The 26,232-nt window shown below is 41.0% G+C and overlaps 2 protein-coding genes across 4 annotated transcripts in view; one reads left to right on the forward strand and one right to left on the reverse strand.

Annotated features, from left to right (window-relative positions):
• Positions 1–3,448: 3,448 nt before the first annotated feature.
• Positions 3,449–14,100, reverse strand: ATP6V1E1 (ATPase H+ transporting V1 subunit E1). Its single transcript, XM_040562770.1, has 9 exons — positions 13,934–14,100; positions 11,496–11,561; positions 9,889–9,998; positions 9,333–9,399; positions 7,412–7,501; positions 6,105–6,173; positions 5,620–5,714; positions 4,649–4,736; positions 3,449–4,059 (listed from the first exon to the last, which is right to left on the reverse strand). The coding sequence occupies exons 1-9, from the start codon at positions 13,964–13,966 to the stop codon at positions 3,997–3,999; spliced, it is 681 nt and encodes a 226-aa protein (XP_040418704.1). The 5' UTR covers positions 13,967–14,100; the 3' UTR covers positions 3,449–3,996.
• A 1,215-nt stretch (positions 14,101–15,315) lies between these two features.
• Positions 15,316–26,232, forward strand: part of BCL2L13 (BCL2 like 13) — a 43,809-nt gene continuing 32,892 nt past the window's right edge. The window contains exons 1-2 of one of the 3 annotated variants that reach the window (XM_040562786.1): positions 15,316–15,492; positions 20,349–20,538. In XM_040562786.1, coding sequence (XP_040418720.1) covers positions 20,418–20,538 — 121 coding nt within the window. In that variant the 5' untranslated portion in view covers positions 15,316–15,492; positions 20,349–20,417. Of the gene's footprint in view, positions 16,487–20,348; positions 20,539–26,232 lie in introns of all 3 variants that reach the window. The other 2 variants (XM_040562797.1, XM_040562806.1) reach the window with 2 other exon arrangements.

Consider the following 26,232-nt stretch of genomic DNA (forward strand, 5'->3'; position numbering starts at 1 on the left):
GCAGCCATCTCAGAGCTTCCTTTCAAAAGCTATAGTTCTATCATCTCTTACTGCCATAATAAAGATACCGAGGCCTCAGTTCTCAGGTACTTTCTTGTTGTTTTCTTCCAGTCTTTCTCTCACCTTGACACTTGTGCACACCTCCAGGGACCATTCATACAGCGTCTCTCTCGCTGATTAACATTAATACCTCTCAGTGTGAAAACTAAATACTAAAAAAGGGTTGTGACTCAGATGTGCAGTAACATTTTAAGTCCTCTGCTGATCACTTAGTGTCTAACCTGCTCTTAAATTTTCCATTGCCAGCTGTGCAGAACACGTGCAACATTACCTCCTTCCCTAACTCCTTCCCCAACACTAGACAGAGCCAGCTCTGCACTCTCCATTGATTTGCAACGCTTGCTTCTGCCATCACTACTTATTCTTTTACCTGCACTCTGATTTAACTCCTCCTTTGTTCCCTGTATTTGTCCAGTTTCTTAATGTGCTGATGCAGCTTGTTTACTGTACACAACTGGATTATTTTGCATGCTTATACTGAGATGGATAAAGATCAATATTCTCATTGATTTGACCAAGGTCAGCTGGTAAATCACCACCAACAACAAAAATTGTATATCCTAATTTGTTTGCTGAAATCAGTAGTACCGGTCAATTAATAAAATAGCGCTGCAGTGACACCCCAGCAGGAACTCTGAAATCCACCTGAAATGCAGCTTTTGTTTCATTTTTTATTTCTAAAAACCGGCATCCAAACACTGAAGAGAGGCTTGGACGAAGACCCAACAGGACTGCAAACTATACTAGGTAAGCCTGGTTGGATATTCCCCCTTTTCTTTAAGGTGCTAAATTTAATAACTGCCCCTATTGCTCGAGATGAAGGATAAAGATGTTCCTGGTAATGCAGACGCCACTTTTTTGTAGTTGAATTCTCATGTGGTGTTATCTCAATATTAAAGGTAGTCAGCGCTTTCTTGTAACACACTTGCAGGGAACTGCTGTCGCAGACAGAAGTTCTTGTCATAGCTGACATTGCTAAAGCTAAGAGTGCATGCAGTTCTGCTAACAAACTCGGTAAGCATAAGTGCTTTAGTTCGGGTGGGTGGTGGGCACCAAACCACTAGTCTCAGACTTCAGATGCAATACACACAAAGTGCTCAGACCATTTCTTAAGGACCTGTTTTGAACCACTGCTACCCATATGATTAAGTAACAAACACACTCCCCCAAACTAAGAACATTCTTACTGTTGCTAATGTTCGTATGCAAGTATGACAGTGGTTTCTTCTTCCTCTTATCTGCATAGGACAATACAAAAAGGAGATGAAAAATGAACAGAGGAAAGCACACTAAATAGAAACTCCACTATCTTCCACTGTGAGCTCCAGAGTCAGACAGTGAGTTGTTATTCTCCTTTTCAAAAACATGCAAGATGGAGATTGGTGAAGGTCTTACTCCTTCATGAAAGAAGTAGACCATCAGACCCTGTATAAACAATCCTTTTTTGTCACTGCCAAGAATGTTTAGGTTACTGGTATCACAGAAAGTCTTGATAATTGCTAATACATTTTTTTTCCTGAATAAAACCTACCTGAAGATCACATTTCAACATTGCCCATAACTGTGGAATAATGTACAACAAACAGAGCCATCTGTCTCTTGTGTGTGCTGACTTTTAGTTTATTCTGCCTGTGACTTCACCTACATGCGTTACACTATTGCCTGTATCAGTTTTCCAAGGGAAGCAATAGCACCAGGACAACATTACAGCTACTTTCCAGCCATGACAGCAAAATGTGGGCCATTCACTTCTTCAGAGATGATCTTGTGGACTGAAGTCTTTTCATTGAGTATTGGAGCAAATCTTTACAGTACACATCACCTGCCAGGAAGTAATAACCTCCTCTTGTCTAGCCCAATATTTTATTTCCATACACTGCACTCTATTCCAACATTTAGAGTATTTCTTTCTAGCTCTAGCTGTGGATAAAATAAGGACCCAGATAAGTTCAAGTGTATTTTCTAAGCACTGGTAGACAGCCAATTGGTGAGGGGGATGAATCCATCAGAAAGGACTGAAACAAATCTGTTCTGAACGGTGCTACATGAACCAAGAAACAAAAGAGTGAAGCATGCATGCATGAAGGCTTTTCCTCCACTACAGGTGTGGCAAAACCCCAGTCCAGTACTTAGTCAGAGAGCTTGATCACTGACATGCAAAGATGAAAGCTGTAACGGTTATCCAAGTATCTAGGAAGAGTACGCCTCTAGTCTTATATACTCGGTGCCTACTCGTAGAACCATGCAACAGAAGGCACAGCACTGAAAGAATGAATACCACAACCATCTACATGGAAAACAAGTACTAAACATAAAAGTAAGGAGCAGTACAAAATAAACAAGAATTAAAAAACAAACAAGCAAAGAAAAAAAACCAACCAACTTGCTAATGTTTCTTGTTTTGTAAGAAAAATTGAAAGCATTTCTTTCACAAAGAAATTAAGTTAGGATTCAGGATTTTCATAGCAGTCAAATCACCATTTTGAAGAAGCGTCAGTAAACGGTTTATCTAGCATTGAGTGTCTTTAACATACTTTACACGAGAGCATGCACCTCAGCTTAAGAGGAAAGGGCCTCAGGTTAAAAACACTGCATAATGCAGTGGTGCTGCAACCTGGCAAGTACTCTTCATGGCACAATATAGAATTCCTACATCACTGCTGTATTTAGAGAAGATGACTGCAACACATTCAAGCAGTAATTTGTTTGTGCAGTTTCTTATTTCCATTCAGCAAGTCTCAGAACTGAACACTAGGTGAAGAGCCAGGTACTCTGATAGAGGCTTGTAGTGTGGAAAGTCACCTAGAGAATTTTTCTGTCCTACACCAGAGGAGGTGGAGACAACACTAGTCATCACTGCAGAAGCAAAGGACAAGCGTTAATAAATCTTAACAGTTTAGGTAGTGAAGACAGTTGTGTTACTTAAACTTTAAGGTATTAAAGGTTAACAATTAAGAGAATAGTTTTGACAGAGTCAAGTGCTGTTCCTTGAGTCCTCAGTCATACTTACTACAGGAGTATGGTTTGGATTTTTTTTTTCACAGAATCAACAAACTTGTAACTGGAAATAGATTGTTGTATGTAAATAGATTGTTGTATGAAAATAGTGCAGTTGTATTTCTCTTGTGAAAGACGATTGAGGGATCACATAGCAAAACTACTGATTCATTTTTAGGAAGACTGGAGCTCATAGTAGAGTCTTATGCAAAAGACTTGCCTCCAGTCCAACACTACTCAAGCAATTAGCTTTACAGTCTCCACAAGCTTGACTTCTAGCTTCACAGAATAGTTATTACAGAGAACCTACAAGTAGTAAGTCCTTATACACACAAGCGCACTTTTCAAAGGCTGTTGCCAATCCTCCAGAGAGAAACTACAAGGAACTCCATACACACACGCATTTTTATTTTAATAAATAAAGTTTTACAGGCTCAGGCTTTTTTTTTTTTTTAAATCACATATACAGAACAGAAAATTGCCTGATCAAGTAACATGAATCAAACTACTAACCCTGGGAAGGAATGCATGCCCTCTGTAACACTGAAGACCTTAAATGAAAAGGGATTTCCCATGGGCAGCGCAGTAATTTACGTCACAGATTGGACAACTTGAAAGAGGTGAGGCCAAAGCAAAGAGAGTGACCCTAAACGGACCACTGGTCTTTACAGGGCCACAACAGTGCAAGGAAAGCAAAGAGCCCAAATGCCTCCATTTTCTAGTGTCACTTTTGGATGAATACATGTCTTCACATCCTTTAAGCTATAAATTCTAACCACAAGTGGAGAGGCTAAGCACAGCAGGTACGCGAAATTATTCCATTGAAGAAGAGATATTGGATGACACAGTAATGTTACATTTCAAGACTTCGAATTAGCAGATGCTTTTGCATCCCTTCAGTATGGCAGTGGAACAGATTCCACCTTCTCTTATAGAGGTTTAGTCCAAAAACTTCCTGTTGGCATTAGCACCAAAGAGAGCCACTCTGATTTCTGGCATCATCTGTTGAGGAAGAATACATCAGTTATATGCAATACTATTGCCGAGCATTCCTTGTTGCGGGCAGTTTGATAGCTAGACTAGTCTTCTAAATTGAGAAGTCAATTCATTTGTGTTTTCTGAAGCCTTTATCTGATCACATATTGCCTGCTAGTCTATAGATTAAAGGACTACCTATACTGCATCACAAGGAAGAGATGCAAGATCTAGTAATTTCAGCTATAACACAAGGTTTCAGCCAACGTTTCTAGTACTCAAGCGGAATTCAGAAATTAAAGTTAAACTCAGTATTTCAACATCTTGACTGCAGTATAGTCATCAGTGTCTTTTGGTACCATAACTTCTAGAGCTTTATGCTGATGCTTAGTCCAAAAGGTATCATTTTTGGGAAAAGCCATGTTTGTTGTAGAGAAGCGCAAGCAGCAGGTAATTTGTTTCTTTCCATTCAAAAGTAACTTCTTGTCACCCATACTGAAAATCTGACCCCACACACGATTGGGACTGTTACCATGCACTGAAAACACAAGGATTTAATTACAAGACAAAACTAGCTAATTACATCTTGTTCACCTTGGTTGTGAGAAAAACTCACCTGCTGAGCTACAAGGTCCAGCCGACTTTCCAGGGTGTTAGAAACCTTAATTTTACCATCACTGTTGTAAATTTCAACACCTCCAGCACTAGAAAAGGAAAGTAAACATAAAAGTCATGACAGCTATAATATGTCTCAAAGCTATAATTTGGCAGAGACATTACCCCAAATGAGTTCTTATAGAAAAGCCAGAGGTGTAGGTATTCATTTGTTAAATAAATAAATACATTTGATCCTGCCTTAATGAGAGTAAGCACAAAGTGATGCAGCAAAGTAGTAGTGCAGAGCATCTTCAGTTACTGGGTACCATAGCTACATACGAGGATACTCATTAGCATGATCTAAATACAAACAGCGCTATGAAATTTGTCACATCAAAACAGCTTCAGACTCTGTATTTTATTATTAATAGAACACTTTTAGATTTTGGGAAGTGAAGAAGAGTGCTAGAAGCTTTGTTTGCTTGTTCATACATAAAAAAACGATCCCTGACTTTCAGAATATACAGTTTTGTTCCATGTTCTTTATCATACTATATGGAAATAAAGCCTTGCAAGACCTAACAGACACAAACCCCGTCAAGTCATTATGCTGCAGCACCAAACATAATTCCTTATGACTCAGTTTGCTTCCTCTTGAGACAGAAAGCAGAGCTACATTTGCATTCTCCCTCTCTAAAGAAAAACAACAGTTAGTTAAGTTTCTACACACAGTTATTGTATACTTCAATACTGTGGAACAGGCTGGAGGTTGCACAAAACTTTTATTGACAGTTTTGACTGAGACAGTGCTTCTCTGGAGGAAGCTACAGAATCTGTACTTGATTAAGAGAAAGAAGTGCCAAATTCCACTAGAACAGCAGTAGACACTTCAGGGATATTACATACATAATTTTCCAAGACTGTCCTAGTAAGAGCTGTGGCTTGCAATTTAAGTTAGCACTGTCTATAAGGGACTCCCATTTTGCTTACATTTCCTCTGGCAGGAAGTTGTCTTGGTCAATGTGAATATCCACATCCCTTTTTGTGGCATTTTTGTAGATTGGAATGCTCTTCTGTATAGCAGCCTACGACACAAGATAAACCTCCAATTAACATTGATAAACAATAGCACATCGCTTGGATTTGGTTGCTTATTCATTTGTAGGAATTAAAATGAAGGAATTGGGGCTTTTTTTTTTAATTAAGCAAATTTTAGTACAGCTTTTGAGCCAAAAACAATTGTTATTAATGCTGCAGCAATGTCTAAAATTTCCTAAGTAATACCCAAGCAAGGAAATGATCCCTGACTTGAAGCACATACTTGCTGTCTTGCATTGTACCTGCAACAGAAGTGCAGCTTGAAAACATGCTTCAGTTGTTTTCCTGTCACACAGATGGGATCTGAGCAGCAAATATTTGCAATCAGGTCTCAGCCTTCATGAGCAAGGATACTGTCATAATTCTAGGTGTCTTACCTTAACCATAGGGAGATCTTGTTTCCTGCACCGAACAACTATTTTGGGCTCAAGCAGCTGGTAGAATCCCTGTACAAAAGATAACCGTTACAGTATCAGAAAACTGACATTTTAATTGTCTTAGAATTATTCAACTCCAAGAAAGGAAAGGAGCTGATCAATTTGAAAAACAAAACCTGACAATGTTAACTCATTTTAATGAGTTCTTTGCTTGCAAGTGCACCCCATGCAGACATTCTGAGAGGATGGCAATGATATCTGGGAGAGCCTACAACTACAGATCACGTTTTTCTTGTGTTAGCTTAAAGTTTGGAATTCAAGTGCAACTAAACGTGTCTGTCACAGGAGTGAGTTGCCCAGATAATGTACATGTGTGTGTAAGGATCGTTGCTGTCCAACCAGAGTGTCAGCTTGCCAGCTTGCTCATTCTTGGAGAAGACAGGCTGCAATTTCAGGTGCCTGTTCTAATAATTCCAGCCTTGCAGTTCCTGTAGCAACATGCGAGTACTACAGTGGATCAAATCTAATGAGCCAAGACAGACACAGCCAGCTTGCACGAACAAGACAGGTTTGTTTGATATACAGCAGCAGCAGACCTAAGTGTGACAAGGAAACAAAAATACTGAATTGGAAGCACCAGCTGGAAGGGAACACTATTAAGAACATTCTGTCATTAAACTACAGACAGGAGAGTTTGTGGCTGGTTTCTGTGAGTTTATGGCAAAAGGACTTGATCGTACCAGAGGGTGGCACTAGTGGTTGCACACGTGACCCTAGCCAACACTTACTAGATTTCCAGCAGTGAAGTTCCAGAGCTAGAGGATGGACTGGTAAGCAAAGCTTAGATTTATCTTTGTATGTGTCACGAATGCACACCATAATGTAGTAAATTTGTCACAGCCAGGACTAGCTTTGCAGATAACTACTGACTTCTAGGCTTGAAGGAACAGCTTTAGTCAAAGGTGCATTTGAGCAACTCATTCCAACTAATTACGACAGAAGTTTAAAGTGTGCATCCTAAACGTGCATGTTACAATGTATGTGTGCACATCTGCAACCATTCTTATAATGGGAGCCAGCTGCTTGGTCTACTAGGTTCTATACCACAAAATAAACTGCAGCTTTATCTGCTCAGAATCTAAGATCAAAAGATATAGCAGAAGTGATGTTTAAAACTCAAAGATCATCCAGCAACTTTTGATCTAGATTCCAATACAACTGTAACATCTACAGTTGGTTATGTTTGAAGAAAGATGCACAGGAGGACAGAGCTGCAATCATCTATTTGGTACGATTTAAATATTTACCTGTAGAACTAGTCCATCCAGCAGTATTTGGTACCTGGCAGTATCCTTCACCACCTTGGCAAGTCTTAGCTTGGCCTCATTCAGCAAATCCTACATTCAGAAGAAAATCAGATCAGCAGAGCCCATCTGTTTGGCATTTGGTTTCATGCCTACCAACTTTCAGTACTCCTATTATAGCTATCACACCCTGCCAACACGTAAACGTACACTCCAGCTGGTGTTCATCCAAGCTAGACCTTCATCTATGTGCATGGCACAACATCCTTTCCAAACAGTTCCCCCCTCCCTGCCCTGATCCGAACCCAATATATCCAGACAACAATTCTTTCTTCATGAAAAAGGGGGACCTCGGTAGTAAAATGATGGTATTTATAACATTAATTCACACAAACTAAATACGTTATAAATGGTTGCCTAATGTTAACTAATATAGTTGTCCAAATAACTAACCTTTTCAGCTTTGTAGTCAAGTAAAGAAATCTAACCTATCTTTACATCTAACAACATTCAGGTTTGATATTTTTAATCATAAGTAAATGCAAGTAGAAACTCAAAATTGAAAGCTTATTTTTAATTTGAAGTAGTTGTTTCTGAATGTCTTTATTCTGCAAATCAACATCAGATGGGACTGAATTTTGAAGAAATTTGAATCGACTCAGAAAGCTCCTAGAACTGAACCATAATTATAATTACTTCAGATAAAGGAATTTTAAAATTTGGTATAAACCCTTCTTTACTGTCCTGTATTGTGGAGTTTAAGAGAAGAGTGCATGTTAACACAATCAGCAGTAAAATATAAGACTATCACAATTCAACTTCGCGGTCAAATCTAGTTATACTGTCCACTCTAGAATAACACAGCATTTCTGGAAGTGCTCCTCTCTATTGTTCACAAAGGAGGCGAAAGATCTGATAAGGGAAGAAAGAGGTAGCAGCATGTGACTTCAAAGGTTTTAAAATAAGGAAGAGTGTTATGCATTACTCAGAAGCATGAGGTTGAGTCAGCTGATAAATGAGGAAGAGATTACCCAGCAGAGACTGTCACAATAGAGTTAGCTCTTTAGCCACCCACTTTTCTTCCCACTGTAAATACAATTAAAAATTTGAAACTAGGTTTGAAGAACCAATAAACTGGCCATTTTCTTTTGCTAACTCTCCTTTTTCATAGCAGCATTGACTCGAGCAACATTACCATTTTTTTTTAATACTTGGTTTCTACAGGTCTTGCAGTTTTTCCAACAGCTCAACAGCACCATCTAGCTAGAATACAGAACACTCAAACTGTTTCTGAGACAGGATAAGAAAAGCAGTGATAGGAAACCTGCAAGCTGTATAATAAGCAAAATGAGAATACACTACACGTGGTGTAAGGCTAAACTAAGACTAAAGGTAGCCTGCTCTGGTAAATGATCACTCACCCTACTCATGCACACACAGATCAGTCACCCACTAAAACAAGAAGCAAACCTTTCCATATACTAGGGGCCACTAAAGGTGACAGAAAAAAAAAACAGTGAGTGGTGTTTTAAACCTACTTGCTTAAGCCACACCAGCTTTAATGAACAGATGTTACATCATGCAAACAGAACTTCAAGTTCCACAAACCGTGCAAGAGGTTTCTGTTCTTTAATGAAATAAGCTATTGTCTAAATGATACATACAACTAGTAAGTGCAATGCTCTTGGCAGAGAGCTGGATTTCCCGAAAAGAACAGGCAATAGAAACTGAAAATAAGCTAAAGCAGATTAGTAAAGCCAGACTAAATCTTTAAAGACTTTTCAGGTTAACTGGGAAAGCTAGCTAACATATGTTGAAGCAAATATTACTCACAAATCATATTTTTCTTTAGAATATGGATAAGATCATTTCCCAACAGGTGGTAGGAATAGAACCTCTGTGTCTTTACTACAAAGATACTCACTGCAATAAGGTCATCCCTTGCCTTGAGGACCTTCAGTCTTGCCTGATTCATCAGGTTGGACATCTGACTGCAAGTTTCATGACAAAGTTGAATCAGTCCATCAGACTTTAAACGTTGGAGTTCTGTCAGTGTTCAACTGTATATTTTACATTTAAAGATAACAATACCACCCTGTTTAATAACAAAGCCTGTTCAACCGTCTGAACCTGTTTCTGAATCCATGCAAACGATTATAATGCAGAACCCCATACTGCACTAGACCCACCAAAACTAAACCTAACACAATCATTTCTCCCACAGTAATAAACCAGGGTAGAGTTTTAGACATTAACCACACAAAGAAAAATGAAAGATTCTTTCACCACACCTCCTACCAGTTATACTATTGTAGCTCACCCTGGATAATTACTCCCCAGAAAAATTAGAACCTCACAATTAGAGCTCAATACATTTGCTACAATTTGCCCATTTGCAAGGGAAAAATGGTTTTATATGAAATTAGTAATAAGATGAGAGCTCAGGCTCTGAAGCCAACCATCTAACCTAAGTAACTTACATTTTTTTCTGCTGTTCAATTTGTTTCTCCTTCTTTTCATAATACTCCATGATTTTCAGCCTCTGTGTCTGAACAAGGCGACCCTTCTCAATGTTGAATTCTTCTTCTGCCTACAGTAAAAATTAAATAACTGAAGCGGAAATTGATTCCATGGGCTGAAAAAAACAGAATCAAATGAAATGGCCATGCTTTAAGAATGCATTTACAGATAAGGTATGGTGATACAATTTATGGTTCCACATAAACAAAGCATTTCAACCAACATGCAAGCCAAAGGGAACTCAGTATGTGTCCCACTGAACTTCTGAGCTCAAACCTTGCTAAGATACATTTTTTCATCAGTATATCTCTGTTGATTAACATGTTTCCTTGCACTATTTATTCCTCAGGCATACAATTACAAAACAGATACAGTATGCACTGTCAGGAAATACAATTCATTCTATCTGAGCTCCAGGCATGATTTTTTTTCTTTTTAAACAGAATTAGTCTCATTTCTGTCTACAAGAGATTCTACCTAAAATAACCCAGCCAGCGCTTGGAGTCCACAAAGTATGTTACTGTAAGTAATTCTTAATTCTTACACAAGGAGACTGACAGTATAGCTATTACGTTTTCATAAAACGTAGCCCGTTAGCATATGAAACCACAAACACATGGGAAGTTTTCTTATACTGTAGTATCCAATCTCAACTTCTGACTTGTCTTTGGAGATAAACAGCAATACCTGATTTAGAACTTATTAAACAGTTTTGCTGATCAAAAAGTTTATGGGAGATAAAAATTAATAGTAATACATCTTACTTGTACTGGACTCAGCATATATTTTAGTGTCGGTATAATGCAGATTGTTAGGGTCATAAGGCACCATTACTCCTACTTCAATGAACAACCATATTCTATCACCAGGTTAATATCAAACTCATTGTCTTGTGGTTTAGCCTAAGTGAAGAACTCCGCAAAGAGTTCAACTTGTGCCTTAAATATAAATTTATGATGTAGTTTCCCAGGACACCTACTAAAACACACCTAGAAGGAAGTCTGCAGGTGGCTACGCAGGTTCAGGTACAGTTATGAAAGTGTTTACAAAACAAGCTTTCATCAAAACAATTCAGACAGTTTAACTTTCACCTTTTTCATTTTTGTGCATGAACGAACATTTGTGCTAGATTATTAGCATCCTCGCTTCAATTTCTTACTCATGTCTCTGCCTAACATGCTATGGAAATCAAGCAAAAATTAGAATTATAAATAGGAGGTAGGGAAAGGTGTTCCACTTACTTTAGTCTATCCACATTACCCTTCAGTGCTCCTGGTTGTGTGAAAACAGTGAGTGAACTTGGATAGGAATAAATTCACATTTAAGAACCACGAAGAAAACTTGGACAAAAGAGCAGATCCAACTCAGTAGTTTTGTTCTGATTTCACAGAAGTTAGCAAACATTAACTTTATCTGGTAGCACCATTTTTTGCTATATAATAACTGAATGCAAAGTAAATTGTACTTTACAGAAATGTTCTAAGACTGCTCAGATTGCAACTATTAAACCAGGATATCAGAGGCAGTTCTCCTTTTGCACTTACTGACATTGAACTTCCATTTTTACCTTTGCATCTATTTCTTCAGCCTTTTCATTGGCTTCCTGTTCAATGAAAGCCATCATATGCTTGATCTGTAATAAGAGAGAAAACATTTTCTGTTGGAAAGGATATTGATGGGAAGAAATATATTCCCTGCAGCACCAGTTGATCAAGACCACATCAAGAATATCACATGCTGCTTTAGAGAGAGATACACACTAACAAGTTCAGCTTGAAGAAACTTTTTGAAAGCATCCTGAAACACTTTTATAAAGCACAGGTCCAAGAGCTCAAAGACAGGGAAACCAATTATACTAAGTTCTGCTTATTTATCTTATTCCATTCTGTGACCAGGCTTAAATTTAGGTTCAAACCTAGAGCACTGCCCAACCAAATGGCAACTTTTAACTGTACAGCCATTTCCAAGTGCAGATGGAGCGAACCGTACACTCAAGTGGACCATGAAACCCTCCTTTTTGCTCGCACTTAGTGGTGAGACACTTTTCAATCTGGTCTGAATAAACTTGCATGAAAGACTCTATTCATATAATCTCATATATAATTCATATAATCTGAAATGAGACATTTTAAAGAGATAAGATGGGTGCCAGTTTGATTACTGAACCAATGCGCTGACAGCATCATGCCCATATAAACTAAAAACCAGAAGTGAACAGACAAGCGGAAGATTTTAGGCATGTACAGTGGAAGAAGTGAATGATAGTATCTACATCCTCAAAATCAGGTCAACAATTTTTATTTTAATTCCAGTTTGCAACACTTCTAAGTGTGAGTCTACCTCAAGGTCAGTTTCTTATCCCACTTGTCCGATCTGATGGCTGATCAAATCAAGCTTTAGATCTATCTGCATTTCAGAAATGACAAGAGAGGCGGACAAAACATGTAAATAATTTCACTGAATACCCTGGTGTGGAAGGAAACTAAGGACTTTCCTACAGCAGCAGTAACCCTTCTATTACTGAGTGACTTCCTCCAGTTTAGTTTCCAAATTTTGGAAGAGTACTTTAAACAGTTTCAGATGTTCAAGAAATGTCCTCTGTATAACAAAGCAGAATAAGATGGAAGCAAGGTGGTATGTCATCTGTTTTGCCATGTCTGGTGAGACCGAACATTGTTATTCCTTTTGCAGTCTGCTGTACTGAAATCCCGTTTTGTTCTTCATAGGAATGAAAAGAGGTATTAAGTGAGGCTTCCAGACCTAAAGATATTAGATGTAACAATCGATTAAACACTGTTGATGAAAGAAAGCAAGTAAATCTAAGATTGATAAGTAGAGATGATTTTCAATGTGAAAATTACTGAAAGCACCATGGTCAGTAGTTAAGATTTCAGAGGATCATCTGGTAGGTTCATACCGGGATTTATGCACATGTAGAACTGTGGTGCTATCAGCAGCATTCTCTTTTCCAGTCAACAGGATCACCCCAGGTTCAATAGTGCAGAACAACAGGCAAGTTGCAGGTGTGAAATTCTATTGGCACTGGGTGTTTAGTGTATCCACAGATCCTGAAATAACCTTTGAAGTTCACACCCACGGCAGCTGAGCAAGACCACAGCAAGTCACCTTTATTTTTATAATCTTCATGGGAGAGAAAGTAAAAAAATACAAGCAGCAAGCTTTGCAAATAAAATGCAAGGGAACGTAACGCCACAATTCTCCTTTTGGAGATAGATGACCAACTGATTTTACTTTCAATGTGATGCTTCCTTGCCAAGAGACTATGTTTACTGAATGAGAAAGTGAGACACGAAGCACTTCTGATGCAAAGGACATGTAGAACTTGGCAGATCTGCCCATCACCTGCAGGAGCCCCACTGGCCAGCACCGACTGGATCCGTGCAGCCTTTAACAGCGCACGCCGTCATCAGCCTGGCTAGGAGCAGTTTTTTAGGCAGGGGCCCTGTTTACTGTCAATAAGGACAGAGTGCCCTCACCCAGGGGGAAGCGTCCGCAGCCGGCCTTCAGCCCTGGAAGTTTCCATCACAGGAGCTGCTTTGCACTGCTCTGCTTGGGACACAGAACTGAAAAGGGCATCTGAGAGCTGAAGGCCACACAAAAGGGCTAAGTGACCGCTAATTTGGTTTAGGATAGATGTGTAGAAAAGGTGAAAAAGCCTTAAAGAGAAATATCCGAGACGGTATGTATGCAGGGTAGTGCATTTATCTGCCTGGAAGCACAATTAAGCACTGTGGATGGTACAGATGACCACTCACGTGCCCTCTCGTTATGATCTGGCAATAACACACCCTCAAAAGGCTTCAGTTGAAGTTTATCAGTGGACGGCCAACCAACCCCACCAACGAAAAACAAAATAAAAACCCACTTTCTTCATCACCCCCCTTTCCCACCGAGATCCCCGTGTAAAACCTCTCCCCCCGCCCCCGTTTCGGAGCTGGGCCCGAACCCCGTCCCCCCGCCCCCAGCAGCCCCCCAGGCCCCCACCTGCTTCTGGACGTCGGCATCGCTGAGCGCCATGGCGGCGGCGGGCGGCGGGGAGCCGGCGGGGCTGCAGGGAGGCGGCGGCCAACGCGAACCGAACCGAATCGAATCGAATCCGGTTCGGGTCACGGCTGCCACCGCCGCGTCGCTCCGCCCCGCCCGCTCCGCTCCGCCAGGCCAATCGGAGCCCCGGAGCCCGCTGGCGTCACGGGGAGGGGCGGGGCTTGCGGCGGTGCGCTGCCATGGCGCGCCGGCTCCCGGTCGCCATCTTGTGGTGGGTGCGGGACGCCCTGCCCCGCTGCCGGCGTGGGGGCGCTTCGTGGCCGGCGGAACAGAAATATTTACCGTGCTTCCGTTAAGAAACGAGCTGCTTCCGAGAAAAATTAATTTAGTCTCTCAAGTCAAATTAAACACTGAGAGAAGCGTGCTTAGAAAACCCTGAAGTGTTGTGTGTGTGTGTTTTTTTTATTTTTTTGCAATGCTTTAGGCTCATCATAGGAGGCTTCGGTATCTCAAGGTCACTTTCAGCTGCCAGCTGTATAAAGTTGGGAAATACTATTTATGAAATCTCACATTTTTCAGGTTTGGACTGGCAGCGTAAAACAAAGCTGTCCTTTCATGTGTGCCTGAGATGCGGTGTAGGATTAACGAGCACAAAGAGAAAACCCCAAGGCCACAGGGAGCCCTCGTGAGGGGATGGACTGGGTTACTGAGTGGGGTGGGAGGTCAGGGGCTTTGGGGGTGTTTTATGGGAAGCGTTGTGATGGGCCTCTGGGGCTGGGCGCACTTCTAGGGTTAGCGACTGCAGCACCAGTTTCATTACAGTACACTGGGGGGGGTCACAGCCTCTGTATTATCGCCTCCTGCCATTTTCCGATCGAGAACGACTCAGGACCATTTCCACATGATGTGCTGACTCATCTGGGTTTCGTTACTGCTTCTGTTGTTCACTTTATGACAAGTTTTAGAGCAACCTCTGTAACCTGTAATAAATAGTACATGTTGACTCTGACTGGCTGGACGCTTCTGTTTGCATTCTGCGGGCACATTCACCGGAGCAAACCACACTGTGCTTTACACACCAGCTTCAGGCGTCGTGTGCGCCACATCCACGCTTTTCCCGGCTTATTTCTGCTTCCTCAATTTCTCACGAGCCCTTTTCCCCTCGGCATGAAGCACGCATTACACAAAAACCCGTAACTTTTCATCTCAGCGAGCCCCAAACCCGCTAACTCCCACCCGCGTAACCGCTCGCAGCGCAGTAACGCAGGGCGCCGCCCCCCGGGGCAGCCCCCCCATCGCGGCCCGGCCCCGTGCCGCTGCGTCATTCCCCCCCTCCCCCCCGGCGCATGACGCGGCCGCGCAGCCGCCCCCACGCCGCAGAGGACGCGCGCGCCGTGACGCGCGGCCCCCGCCCCTCCATCATGGCGGCGGCGGCGGCAAATTAGGGCCGAGCCCTCACCGCCCGGCGCGGGCGCTCGCCCCCTCCCCCCACGCCCCCCGCAGGCGGCTCCGGCCCGGCCCGGCCCGGCCCGGCCCCGCCCCCTCCGCCGCCGCCGCAGGTGAGCAGGGGCCGGGGGCGGGCGGTTTATTGGCGTGCGTTTATTCCTGTGTTTGCCGCCCCCTCCCGCAGCGGTTATGGGGGGGGCGGCCATTACCCGGTGCCCGGGTGTTGTGGGGCTCGGGGGTGTCGTGGCGGGGCGGGGCGGGGCGGCTGGGGAAAATGGGGAACCCGTACACTTCTGGGCTAGTTCCTGAAAGACATCGAGCTATTTGTCTAGAAAACTTGCTTAATTAACGTTTCCTTTTACAGTCAGCTAATGCCCCTGCCCAGATCAAGGGCTACGTTGTTTTCCAGTATTTGCACCCGTTAAGTGCCGCTGGAGGATCAGTAATGGACACGTTATCGATCCCTTTCCAGCAGGGATTGGCACGTTTCAACCCCGTCGTCCTCGGTTTATTAAAAACAATCTCTTAGTCATAGCGGCGTGTATTGCTGGAAGAGCACGCCGAGGGATTCGTCTGCCAACCTGGTCGCGGTCGGGTGCTCTGGAAGCCCTACCTGCTCTGTGAGGTGTGGCGGGAGGCAAAGTGCTGCGCGGCTGGACGAGCCCGCGCACGCAGGTCTCGCCTGAAATCCCTTCACAGCCCTCCTGGTAAGGCTGCGGGGCGCCCAAGCGTTTCCCATGGTGTTGGTGCGGGGTGTGGTTATGTAGCTGCATGTCCTGCAAGTGACTCTCTGAAATGGGGTGCGTGTGAATAAAGAGCACCGTGTGAACGTGAGGCTGTAGGGGAGAGTGGATACGGTGAACCGAGAGAAGTGGGAGTGAGGTTACCTGCTATAGGGACTGGTATCAGGAAGATGACCCAAACCCGGGTGTGTTTCAGTGGCATGCTTCCCTAAAACAATTTGAACTCCGGCGGTTTTGTTGCCTCCCTCAACCTTGCTGTCTGTACTTGGGTGAACGCTCGCTGACCGAGAACACACGTACGTTGAAATAACTTTCCAGCAGCGGGACGTACTCTGAGCAGCGGTCTGGCATGAGTCTGTAGCTGGTAAGTGAGGCTCAGCGTCCCGGGCCATAGATGGGAACTGCTTCCAGCCCTGGAATGACTGTTTTCAAGTGGGGCTCGCTACAGTCATGATGATGTGGTAGTGGTGTTTTAAAGAAGGCAATCTCTGCCTGTGCTGTTGTTTTTGGAACTGTTCTTAGTGCACCCGATAGAAACTGGTAGCGGTATTGACCACCTGGTATTTTGCGTATAAACGAAATAATTTGTAAGGCTACAGCTCCAAACTCATAAAGCAAGTCCCTCATCTGCTGCAGTCAAATAGATGTGCAGTAGTCCTTAGTGGCAGTCGGCGAATTGTTCCGCTGGTCAGCGTCATTGCATTTTGGTTGTTGAACGATGCACAGTAAGCGTAGCTTGGGGCACACTAGGATTTTTCAGGAGAGGACTGAAACACAGCTGGGCCCCCTCACTAAGGGATTATATTCACCGTGTTCATTGGTAGATTTGCGTTGCCCTTTATCCAACGTGTAACTCTCCTGTGGATTAGGATGTGACAGATTGTGTGAGGAAATGTCAGTCTGACTGAAACTCCCATGCTCGGGTCAGTTGAAGAGCTCAGCCCACATAAAACAAATAACAGCAGGGCTGGAGGAGTAAAGAGCTAAGTGATCTCAAACAAGTGTAGGTTTTTCTCCCCCAAGGGTGCAGGAATTAAGAAAGGTGATTTTTTTTTTTTTTGTAGTAAATAACTAATAATATTTTTGAGCTTTTTTTTAAGAGGCAATAAATAAATCTGTTTAACCAGAAGTAGCCCCCTTGTACTTGGTTTGAAGGCTTATGTATTCTTACGGTGCCTTGTTTCCCCTGCTCCATTACACCTCCCAGACAAGCCTTTGTCTTATTCTCTTAAACAGTTTCTGGACTCTTTTCCATTTTGCTCCACTAATGGAAAGCTCTCCTTCCTCTGGTCTGGTGTTTCAAGCTGTGTGTGTCCTGTTCTAAACCCACTCATTCCTGAAAAATGGTCTTTTCTGCAATATTTACAGTATCTGAGTCAATATTTGTCTACTTCTTTTTGAAAACAAAAATAATCATTCACAATTTAAAATGAGTAATTCAGTTATTTCATTGTGGGCTCCTCTCAAAGGAAGATCAGCAATTCTGAAGTACATTCCCAGTCTGATATGCTGTTACGTGAAGCTTAAGACAGTTCTTCCATTCAAGTTCCTTAAGTCTTCCTTGTCATTTCAGTATAAAAGTACCTCTCCAAATACATCAACCAAACTGGTCGCTTTTTTTTTTTTTTTTTTTTACGTCTGAAGCTTTTTTTCTCCACTCTTTCCCAGGGAAAAAATTAGACACTATTTAAATAAGTTGTGGTCTGATTCTCTTTCTCTCTCCCCCTCCCTCCCTCCTGCTCCCCCCCCAGAGGTGCTGAGCTAAGCATGCCAAAATTTTCATGAATTAGGCCTCATTGTTGTACGTAGATCACTGTGCTGATATGGAGTTTCATTCTTGTTTTGACAGACTGTATTTTTTTCCTTTCATTCTCTGTGTTGATTTGAAATTCTGATTTAAAGAATGGTGTTTGTTATGTATTCAGACCTGTTCTTTGATGCACAGCGTAGTGTCTGGATTTCTGTGGCCCACCCACAGGCTGCCTCTTCCCGGATAGGTCTGTTAGTTGCCTTGAAGGGCTCCCATTCATTTTGTAGGCATCGCAGGAAGTGCCTTGGTTTCAGGACTGTGGATCTCTGCTGAACAAAACAAAGCTGTAGTGGGGAGCTTTCGCTTTTTGCTGAATGGTATCTTTTACATCTGGTGCTGTGGTGATCACAGCTGTTGATCTGCTCTGAAGAACACATCTATTGTTTATGATCCTATCGTCTCCCAAGCAGTTGTTGTTTCCAAATCTCCCATCTTTATTAAAATCTCAGTTTGTGACAGCGGCTGAAGGGTAGCTGTATATTGTAGGAAAGCTGTGTTTATCCTCTGCTATAGCTGCTTATGTTTCTGAAGCATGATACATTGAGCGTTGGCTTAAAGTTTTGACATTGGTTCTTTCCTGTATGAATGACTACTTCAGTTCAAGCTGTAGCAAAGACTGAAGTGAACCTTCCTGGTGAAGCATTTCAAGCATTTTGAAATACATGAGAAGAGGCAGAGCTTCCCAAAGCATAGTCTTCATGAAAGAGTCCTCCTGTTTTCAATACTGAATGAGTTTCAGAAAGTAGAGTTACTGAAGATTAAGGAATGCTTAGCCAATTTTCCACCAACTCTTTTCCTGTTAGAGCTTTTAGTTTGACAGACAATTTTTCTGTGCCAAGCTACCTACTCACAAGGTAACGATGCTGCAGTGTAGCTGAGGCTCTGTTTATGCTCAGTAAGGAGTTGTGCTGCTGTTAAGCTGGATTCCTTTCCAGGGAGGAGGGGAGTTAAAAGTTAGCCTACAAATTTTGCATAGCTGAACAGATCAACATTTTTCTTTTGCTTGCTCTGTTTATTATTATGATTGTTTTTCATCTTGAGGTTTCATTTGCCATTTGCACTTTGGTTTGGGAACCTTGTTCTCTCTTAATATCAAGGCATTTCCAGTATAATCAGGAGCCCTCTTGGGATGTTCCAGTTTACGTTCTATGTACCTATAGGGTTTTTCTCATCCTCACTGCTTTAAGTTGTAAACTTGGCTTAAGTATTTCTTATAAACACAGCTGCACTCTGACACTTGTAAACTCTGTAGCTCTTTCTGTGTGTGTGAAGTATCTGCTCTGTAGAATGAACACTTGTGTTGGCCTTTCAGTTAGGCATCCCTTCTGATGGCCAGGTGTGAGCTACTACTTGTTTGGGACTGACTCTTTGAAGTGACGGAGAACTTAATTTTGAAAATTCATCTGCAAGATCCAGTTACTGTTTGTTACTTGATGTACCAAGTTGGTTGGAAGTAGTTATCCAGACTCTTCCTAATATCAACATGCCTTTGCTCCTTATTAGTCTCAAACTTTGTTTCGGTCAATTGTATAGCTTTTTTTCCTCACTTATGTTGGCTTCTGAGTTTTTTTCTTTTTTTTTCCCCTTGTCTTTTATGTTTTTTTTTTAATTATTATTTTTTATTACTTTTTTTTCTTTGCCTTAGTTTTTCCTGATGTTATTTGCATGTCTGAAGAAGCAACTAAACAAATAATGAAACAGGGAAATTCTTTGACCAGACGTTGCTGTTAGATACAGATTTCTGTTTTATGAGTTTTAATGTCTGGGTGAGAAATCCAGGACACATGACCATCTGTTCTTCCAGTCCCTACAATGAATGTGGCATTTCTTGTGTTGACCATGTGTTTTCCATTGCTGTTGGAACAATAAAATGAATTGGAGACAATCGTGGTTGAGATAATCGACACTTTTTCTGTGTTAAAATGCTTGAGCATCATAATACAGAATTTGAGAAAACAGAGAATTGGAAAAGTACTCATCTGAGGCTTAGGGGAGGGGAGATTCCCCTAAAGCTGATGTTTTTACTCTCAGTTGTAGTTAACTGAGGCTTCAGAATCCTTAAAACCTCTTTGCATGGCTGCGTGCACATATTTGTATGTGGTTGAGTTGGGAGGCATTTAAAAGGCTAACACATGGCGAGGAACTATTTAATTTGCTTTAATGTGAGAGTATGTATGCCAAGCAGGAGTGAGAAATTCCACTGCTAACAACAGTCAGACAGGGCCCTAGACTTGAGGGCATTTGGTTTTACTCTGCATAGTTCTTATTAAAATGAGAATGCATAGGATATCAAGGCAAAACTCTGGATATTACTTCATGATTGTTACGTAATTCCTTGTTATGTACGAGTTCATGACCCATTGCAACTTTTTTAAAAACAACCCAAAAAAAACCTCACTGTATTCTTTCCTTACAGTTTTCATCAGTAACCCAGAGCAAACCCTACGTGCCCAATAAGAGCACTGACACATTGCAAGCCAACCTGATGGCGTCCTCTACTGCTGTGCCTGTAGGATTTCACTATGAAACAAAATATGTAGTTCTCAGCTACCTGGGGCTTTTATCACAAGAGAAGCCACAGGAGCATCCTCCTGCTTCAACTCAAGGTAATATCTACATATTTATGCATTTACGTGTACCTATTTACATAAACTATTTTTGCAATTAGTTCCTAATTGTGTTATTCCATTAAAATAATGGGAAGAGATGCTGATGGAAACAGATGTTTTATTTAGATTGCTGTTTTATTTTGAGTTATGCCAGGGCTGATCAGTGTTTATGAAGCAAATAAGTGGTTTTGTTAGTTGTCTTCAGATTAGGAAGGATAGATATGGATTATCTTTATTGAGCAATTTTGAGAATCAGGCCATGTTTGCTTTTTTGGAGGCAAGTAGAATTAAACAGGGGTGAGGTGGTGTTTACCAGCATAAACTTGGAGTGACTACTTAAGCAATCTCATGTACTAAATAGTTTTGCCCAATTATGTTAACGCTTCTGTTGTTGTCAGTCAGTGGTAGCGTAGAGATGTGAGACTTAATCTGGCCTACACTCCATCTATTTATTCATTTATTTTTAAGGAGTCAAGGACTGCATGGAGTCAGATGTTTCTTCGAGAAGTAGTTTACACGTACAGGAGGTTAAGCAGAATAAAAAGTTTGATAGATGGTGTTTCATATTCTAGGTAGTAAGACTTCATTTATTTTGTGTTGGCAAACACTTAAACAACATTGTTTGTCAAGATTGTTTTGGTTGCTTGTCAGTTCTTGATGATGTTTCAATTGCTACTAGTTCCTGTGATTCAGAACTTATTCTGATGAAGGCATATTTTAAAAAAAAAAAAAAGGAAAAAAAGACAGTCTTCAGAATATTTTTTTCTTGAGCAAGCATTTGAGAAAGTATGCTGTCATTTACTGAAGTTATCTGTTATGAACTGAGAAATGCCTGAAAAGAGAGCATCAAAGATATGACAGAAATAATGTTATCAGTTTGGCACTATAGCATATAGTGTGTACTGGTTATATTATTTATAGTGTAAAACTAAACTTTATACATTTAAGAAATGTCTGTTTCTTCCACTTTGACTGCATCTGCAGTCCATGAAAGAAGAGGCACCTTCGTGCCAGCATGCTGTTTCATAAAACCATTTGCTGGAGAAAGTACTCGCTTTAGTAATAACATCTCATTCTGAACAGCCCATCTGGGATAAGTGGTCTATAACTGATAATGTATCAAGTAAGTACAGAGCTACATTGTGGAAGAGTCTGCTTCCTTCTGTAAGTGCAAGGTTCAGAAAGGAAAATTAGTCTTAAGGCTTTCTTTTTATAATTTGGCTCTTGTTACCTTTGAAATGTTTGAAAATTGTGAGGAAGCACTTTGACAGTTCCTTAGTACTGAAACCTCTAGGAAACATTTGAATTAAAGAGCAATAATAAAACTATAAAGACGAAGCTACAAATGCCTAAATAAAAAATTTCTTATCAGTTAAGAGGACTTTTAAGCTCTTAAGTAAAGATAACAAATATACTTTTCAGATACTATTTAGATTTTTTTGCTTGTGTTACAGCAGGATATAGTTGCATTTGCAATAATATATATTACAACTATACAATTTGCAACAATATATGTTACAACTATACAATTAAAATACTCAAAAGTATTAATTGTTTCCAAATGTGTGCTGTAATCCCCATTGCTCTAAACCTTCCCTTCTAAACAGGAAATTCTGTATATCCCCCCACCCTCGTTCCCCAGACCGGAAAGTGAATGCAACCTTTCCTCCCTTAGTCATCTTTTGCTGTAATTAGATCTCCCTTTCAGTGTTTTTACCACTTCATGATCAACAACTGTGGATAAAATGATTTTCCCTTACTTTTCATCTTCCATGTTGTTTCTCGTTCTGTTTTGAATGACTTGGATAGACTTCAGGCTCTTATTGAACTCCATGCCAAGACTACCCTTCTGTTTAAGGATTTATTCCATTCTTTCCAAACTCACTTTCCCTGCTACTTTTCTGCTTTGCCTGTTTCCAACATCTTTAATTTGTCCACCACTTACTTTTTATCATTTTGCCTGCTTCTTTTCTCATTGCTTGTAATTGAGCAGCCAGCTACACTCTCAGGCTCTGTGTGGTAGCAGCCATGTGTTTGCTTTGAAGTGCTGTATGCATCTTGTTTGAATATTAAGTAGCTACATGCAGTCCGTGTCTCCTTGTTGCCTAGCACGTGGCTGGTGCACAGTTGGTGAAAGCTGTACCAAAGCAGTCTGCTGCGTGCTTCTCCCCTGGGGAGAGGCAGGGAGAGAACAAGCAGCCTGTAATGGATATTACCTGCACCGCCTAATGTGCTGCTGGAAGGTAGTTGGGTATTACAGTAACAAGGGTGGTATGGGAAACCTGCTTGGAGCAGAGATGTGAAAGCCAGTAAATGAAAATGAATCGTTGTTGTTTAGGATCCCATTGGGAAGAGAAAACTTCTGTTTTTCTTAATGAAGACATGAGGCATAGCAATAATATGACACTACATCATTCTTGTCAGTGTGTTTTTCATGTGGTGTCATCTATCATAGAACCGAAATTTTGACTGACCCTTAATTCCTCTCTTTTAATGCTTTTTTGTGGCACTTTATAACTCCAGTCACTTGTGCTTCTTTCTTTGTGGCTGATTTATGAGTTGAGAGGATTCTGACACAGAGTACCTGTCATTTACCTTGTTTAGTTTTAGTCTGCTATTGTGCTGATAGACCTTTCATGGGAAACAAAGTAGTGATGTTTGACTGTTGGTGATTTCCAGTTTAGCTGCAGAATGCTCCTCTGTTTTATGCGTGTCATTTGTATGAAATACTGACTCTGGTACATGATACGCTCTTTTTGCGTATATTTTTTTTAGATCCAAGTAAGTCTTTACTCTTTGTCTGATTTCTGTATCATATAATAAATTTATGGTGAGTATTCAGAAAGGCTGGCGTTACTCTTATTATGTTAATCTCTTCAATCTCCTTCCCTATTGGAGAGTAAGAGACTCCTCTAGAGGGCGGTTCAGAACAGGATCCTAATTATAGCCACCTTGAATCACCCGTTGAGGATCTTCTCTCTTTCCATTGCATATATATTTAAAACATGGGGAAATGAGATACACCAGGTGTAGTTAGTATTTGTATACCTCTCTTGAGACTCCTACAGCAGTCTCCCTTCTACACTCCAGTTAAACTACAGAATGCATCTGGATCAAAAAGCCAACAACAACATGTCTTTCCTAAGAACAGTGGTGCTATTTTATCTCTGCTAGAACTGGTAGGAGAAATCGAATGCTTTTGTCCATTCACCTGCCTTCCCCTGCTACAGTCATTTCCCTAAAACCTCTGCTTTCTTGTATTTTGTGCTAGAGTGCTTTTTCTGACATGTCTTTCTTTTCCAAAACACAGCTAAGAGTAAAATCTTTAAGATTTGCTGCTCAATTTTTGCAGACATGATACAGTTTACTAGAGTGGCGGTTTCCAGAGACATTTCATTTAGTAAAGAGAAATCTCAGACAAATTACATGGAGAATTACCTCACTATATTTCCTTTGGGCTCTCTTGCTCAGTCTTGATTTTGTTGCAAGAAATGTGGCTTCAATTACAACAGCTACAAACACATCCCAGTTCAGACAAAGAAGGCTGATCCTTAAGTTAACATCTGATTACTAGTTTGAAAGTTTCATTTAGATAACCGCTGTTCAGTGCAGGGACTAAGGAGAGAACCATCTGCAGATTTCTAGGCTCTTGAAGGAAAGTGATTTATTGGACAAAACAATCATTAGATATTACAGCTTTGGAGTATCCCATGGTTGATTTCAGGTAGTCTTCTGCAGCAGATTTCGGTGCCTCCGGAGGAAAATCCAGCACGCTTAACTGAGGAATAGTTTTAGAGATTGCTTCTTCTCTACTTTTGGCAGAATAGTGATTCTGCATAGCACCCAGTTCAGCTTCTTTAAGTTGAAGTCCGTTACCAGTAAATTCTGTTCCTTTTTGGTTGATTTTCAGACGGGTGAGTAACATAAATTGGTCAGAGAAACCTGATGTAATGTACATGATAAGATATCATCTGTGCAAGTTCATTCAGTCTGAGGCAACAGATGAGTGTACTCATTTAAAATGTGTAGAAGCTCTTAGTTATCTATTAGGTTGCAAAGACATGCTTTGTTATTTTTCCAGAACTGTTGTTGTATGCAGAGTTGGTCAGGATTTGTGCATTTTAGGTGATCTCAAGACTCATTGGTGGCCATCCCAAATGTAGTAACATTTTTATCTCTTATGTGGTTTGACCGTTACGGGTGGGGTAGCTGTTGTTGCACAATTTTCTATCTTCAGGTAACTGTTGGAGTGGCTGTCAGAGTATATTACCCTTCGTAGCACCTATTGCTGGTCTGTAACAAATGAAGGCATTTTTGAAGTATCTTAAGTTTAAGTGTTTACTTTCATTCCTTAGAAACTTCACTCTTATGGCAAAACATACGTACCTAGGCTGAAAAGTCACAGTTTGAAATGCCACACGTTGTATGTGGGAGCAATCCACTCCATGGCTATGGAGGAGCTATTTCCTCAGCTCAGGCAAGGAAAGGGAGGTCTTGGGGTGGGAATTGGACAAGAAAGAGCTAGTCCTGATAGGAATGTGAATTCCCACTTAGTTAAGCCTCCTCACTGTCCACAAGAAAAATAGACTGCTAGCTGGCAATGTCTCATCTCTTGTTGGTTCTTACTGTTTTTGAACTCTTTCAGTTTATTTAAAGCAAAGCCTTCCTACGGTTTGTAAAGGGATGCTTTAAAACACCTTTTAAAATCAAGGGCTACCTCTGTGTATGGCAGTCTGGATTCTGGAGTTTGCAGGGGTAATGGAAATATTTTCCTTTAAAAAGAAAAAAGTGAATACATTTATAAAGAGATTTCTTACATTTTTGTCACTTCTCAGTGACTGCAGAAATTGTGTGTTTTTTCTTGTCATTTTAAAAAGTGTGAGATATTAGAGAAATACTGGAGCCATGCTGAAAATACGTTTTTAATTGAATGTCTACTATATAGAAGTTGATGTAGAAATATCAGGAAAAACTTGAGAATGGAGATAGTGGTACATTACAATTGCAGGCATAAAAGAAAAAAAAAATTGGGAGCAGTCTGTGACATCAAAGGCTTTCTTGTTGAAAGACAAAAAAAAAAAAGGCAAACACCATTATAGTCTTTCACTGTAGCTCCTGTTGTCTCTTGTTAGATTTAGTGCAACACAAACTGTCAAATAAGGTGTGGTGGCTCTCCAAGTGATGCATGGCTTCCCATCCCTCCTCCTTGGAGGCTGAAGGTTGGGGAACAGGTCAGTCTTGAACTGGGACTGACCTGTAGGGGCCCTAGTGGCGGAGTCTTACTGAAGTACTGCATTTGTTTAGTGCTGCTAACAGTGTCTGATCGTCAGTGATCATCAAGCACAGACAGGGACTTTCAGAAGACATTTTCCCCTACTTTGCAGGTTACCTCCATATACCTGAAAAACAAAATCCTAACAAAACAAAATTGTGCAAAAACAGAACATTTTTTCCATAAATAGAAAGTAGAACAAATTAACTTCTTGTAAGAATGTGTAACAAGTTTGTGTCTTTGGGTTGGGAAGAGGCTTTTCAGAGTCAGTTTAGCAAAAGCTTTTAATGGGCAAACCTGTATTTTCAGCGTAGGAAAGCATTCAGCATTTGTGTATCTTACAAGTATCATTTCTGGTGCGACCATTTGCAATATTAAAGAATGAACGTATGATTTTTTTATCTACTAGAAGCTATTTT

Source organism: Cygnus olor, chromosome 1 (genome assembly GCF_009769625.2).
Source record: "Cygnus olor isolate bCygOlo1 chromosome 1, bCygOlo1.pri.v2, whole genome shotgun sequence".
Lineage (NCBI taxonomy): Eukaryota > Metazoa > Chordata > Aves > Anseriformes > Anatidae > Cygnus > Cygnus olor.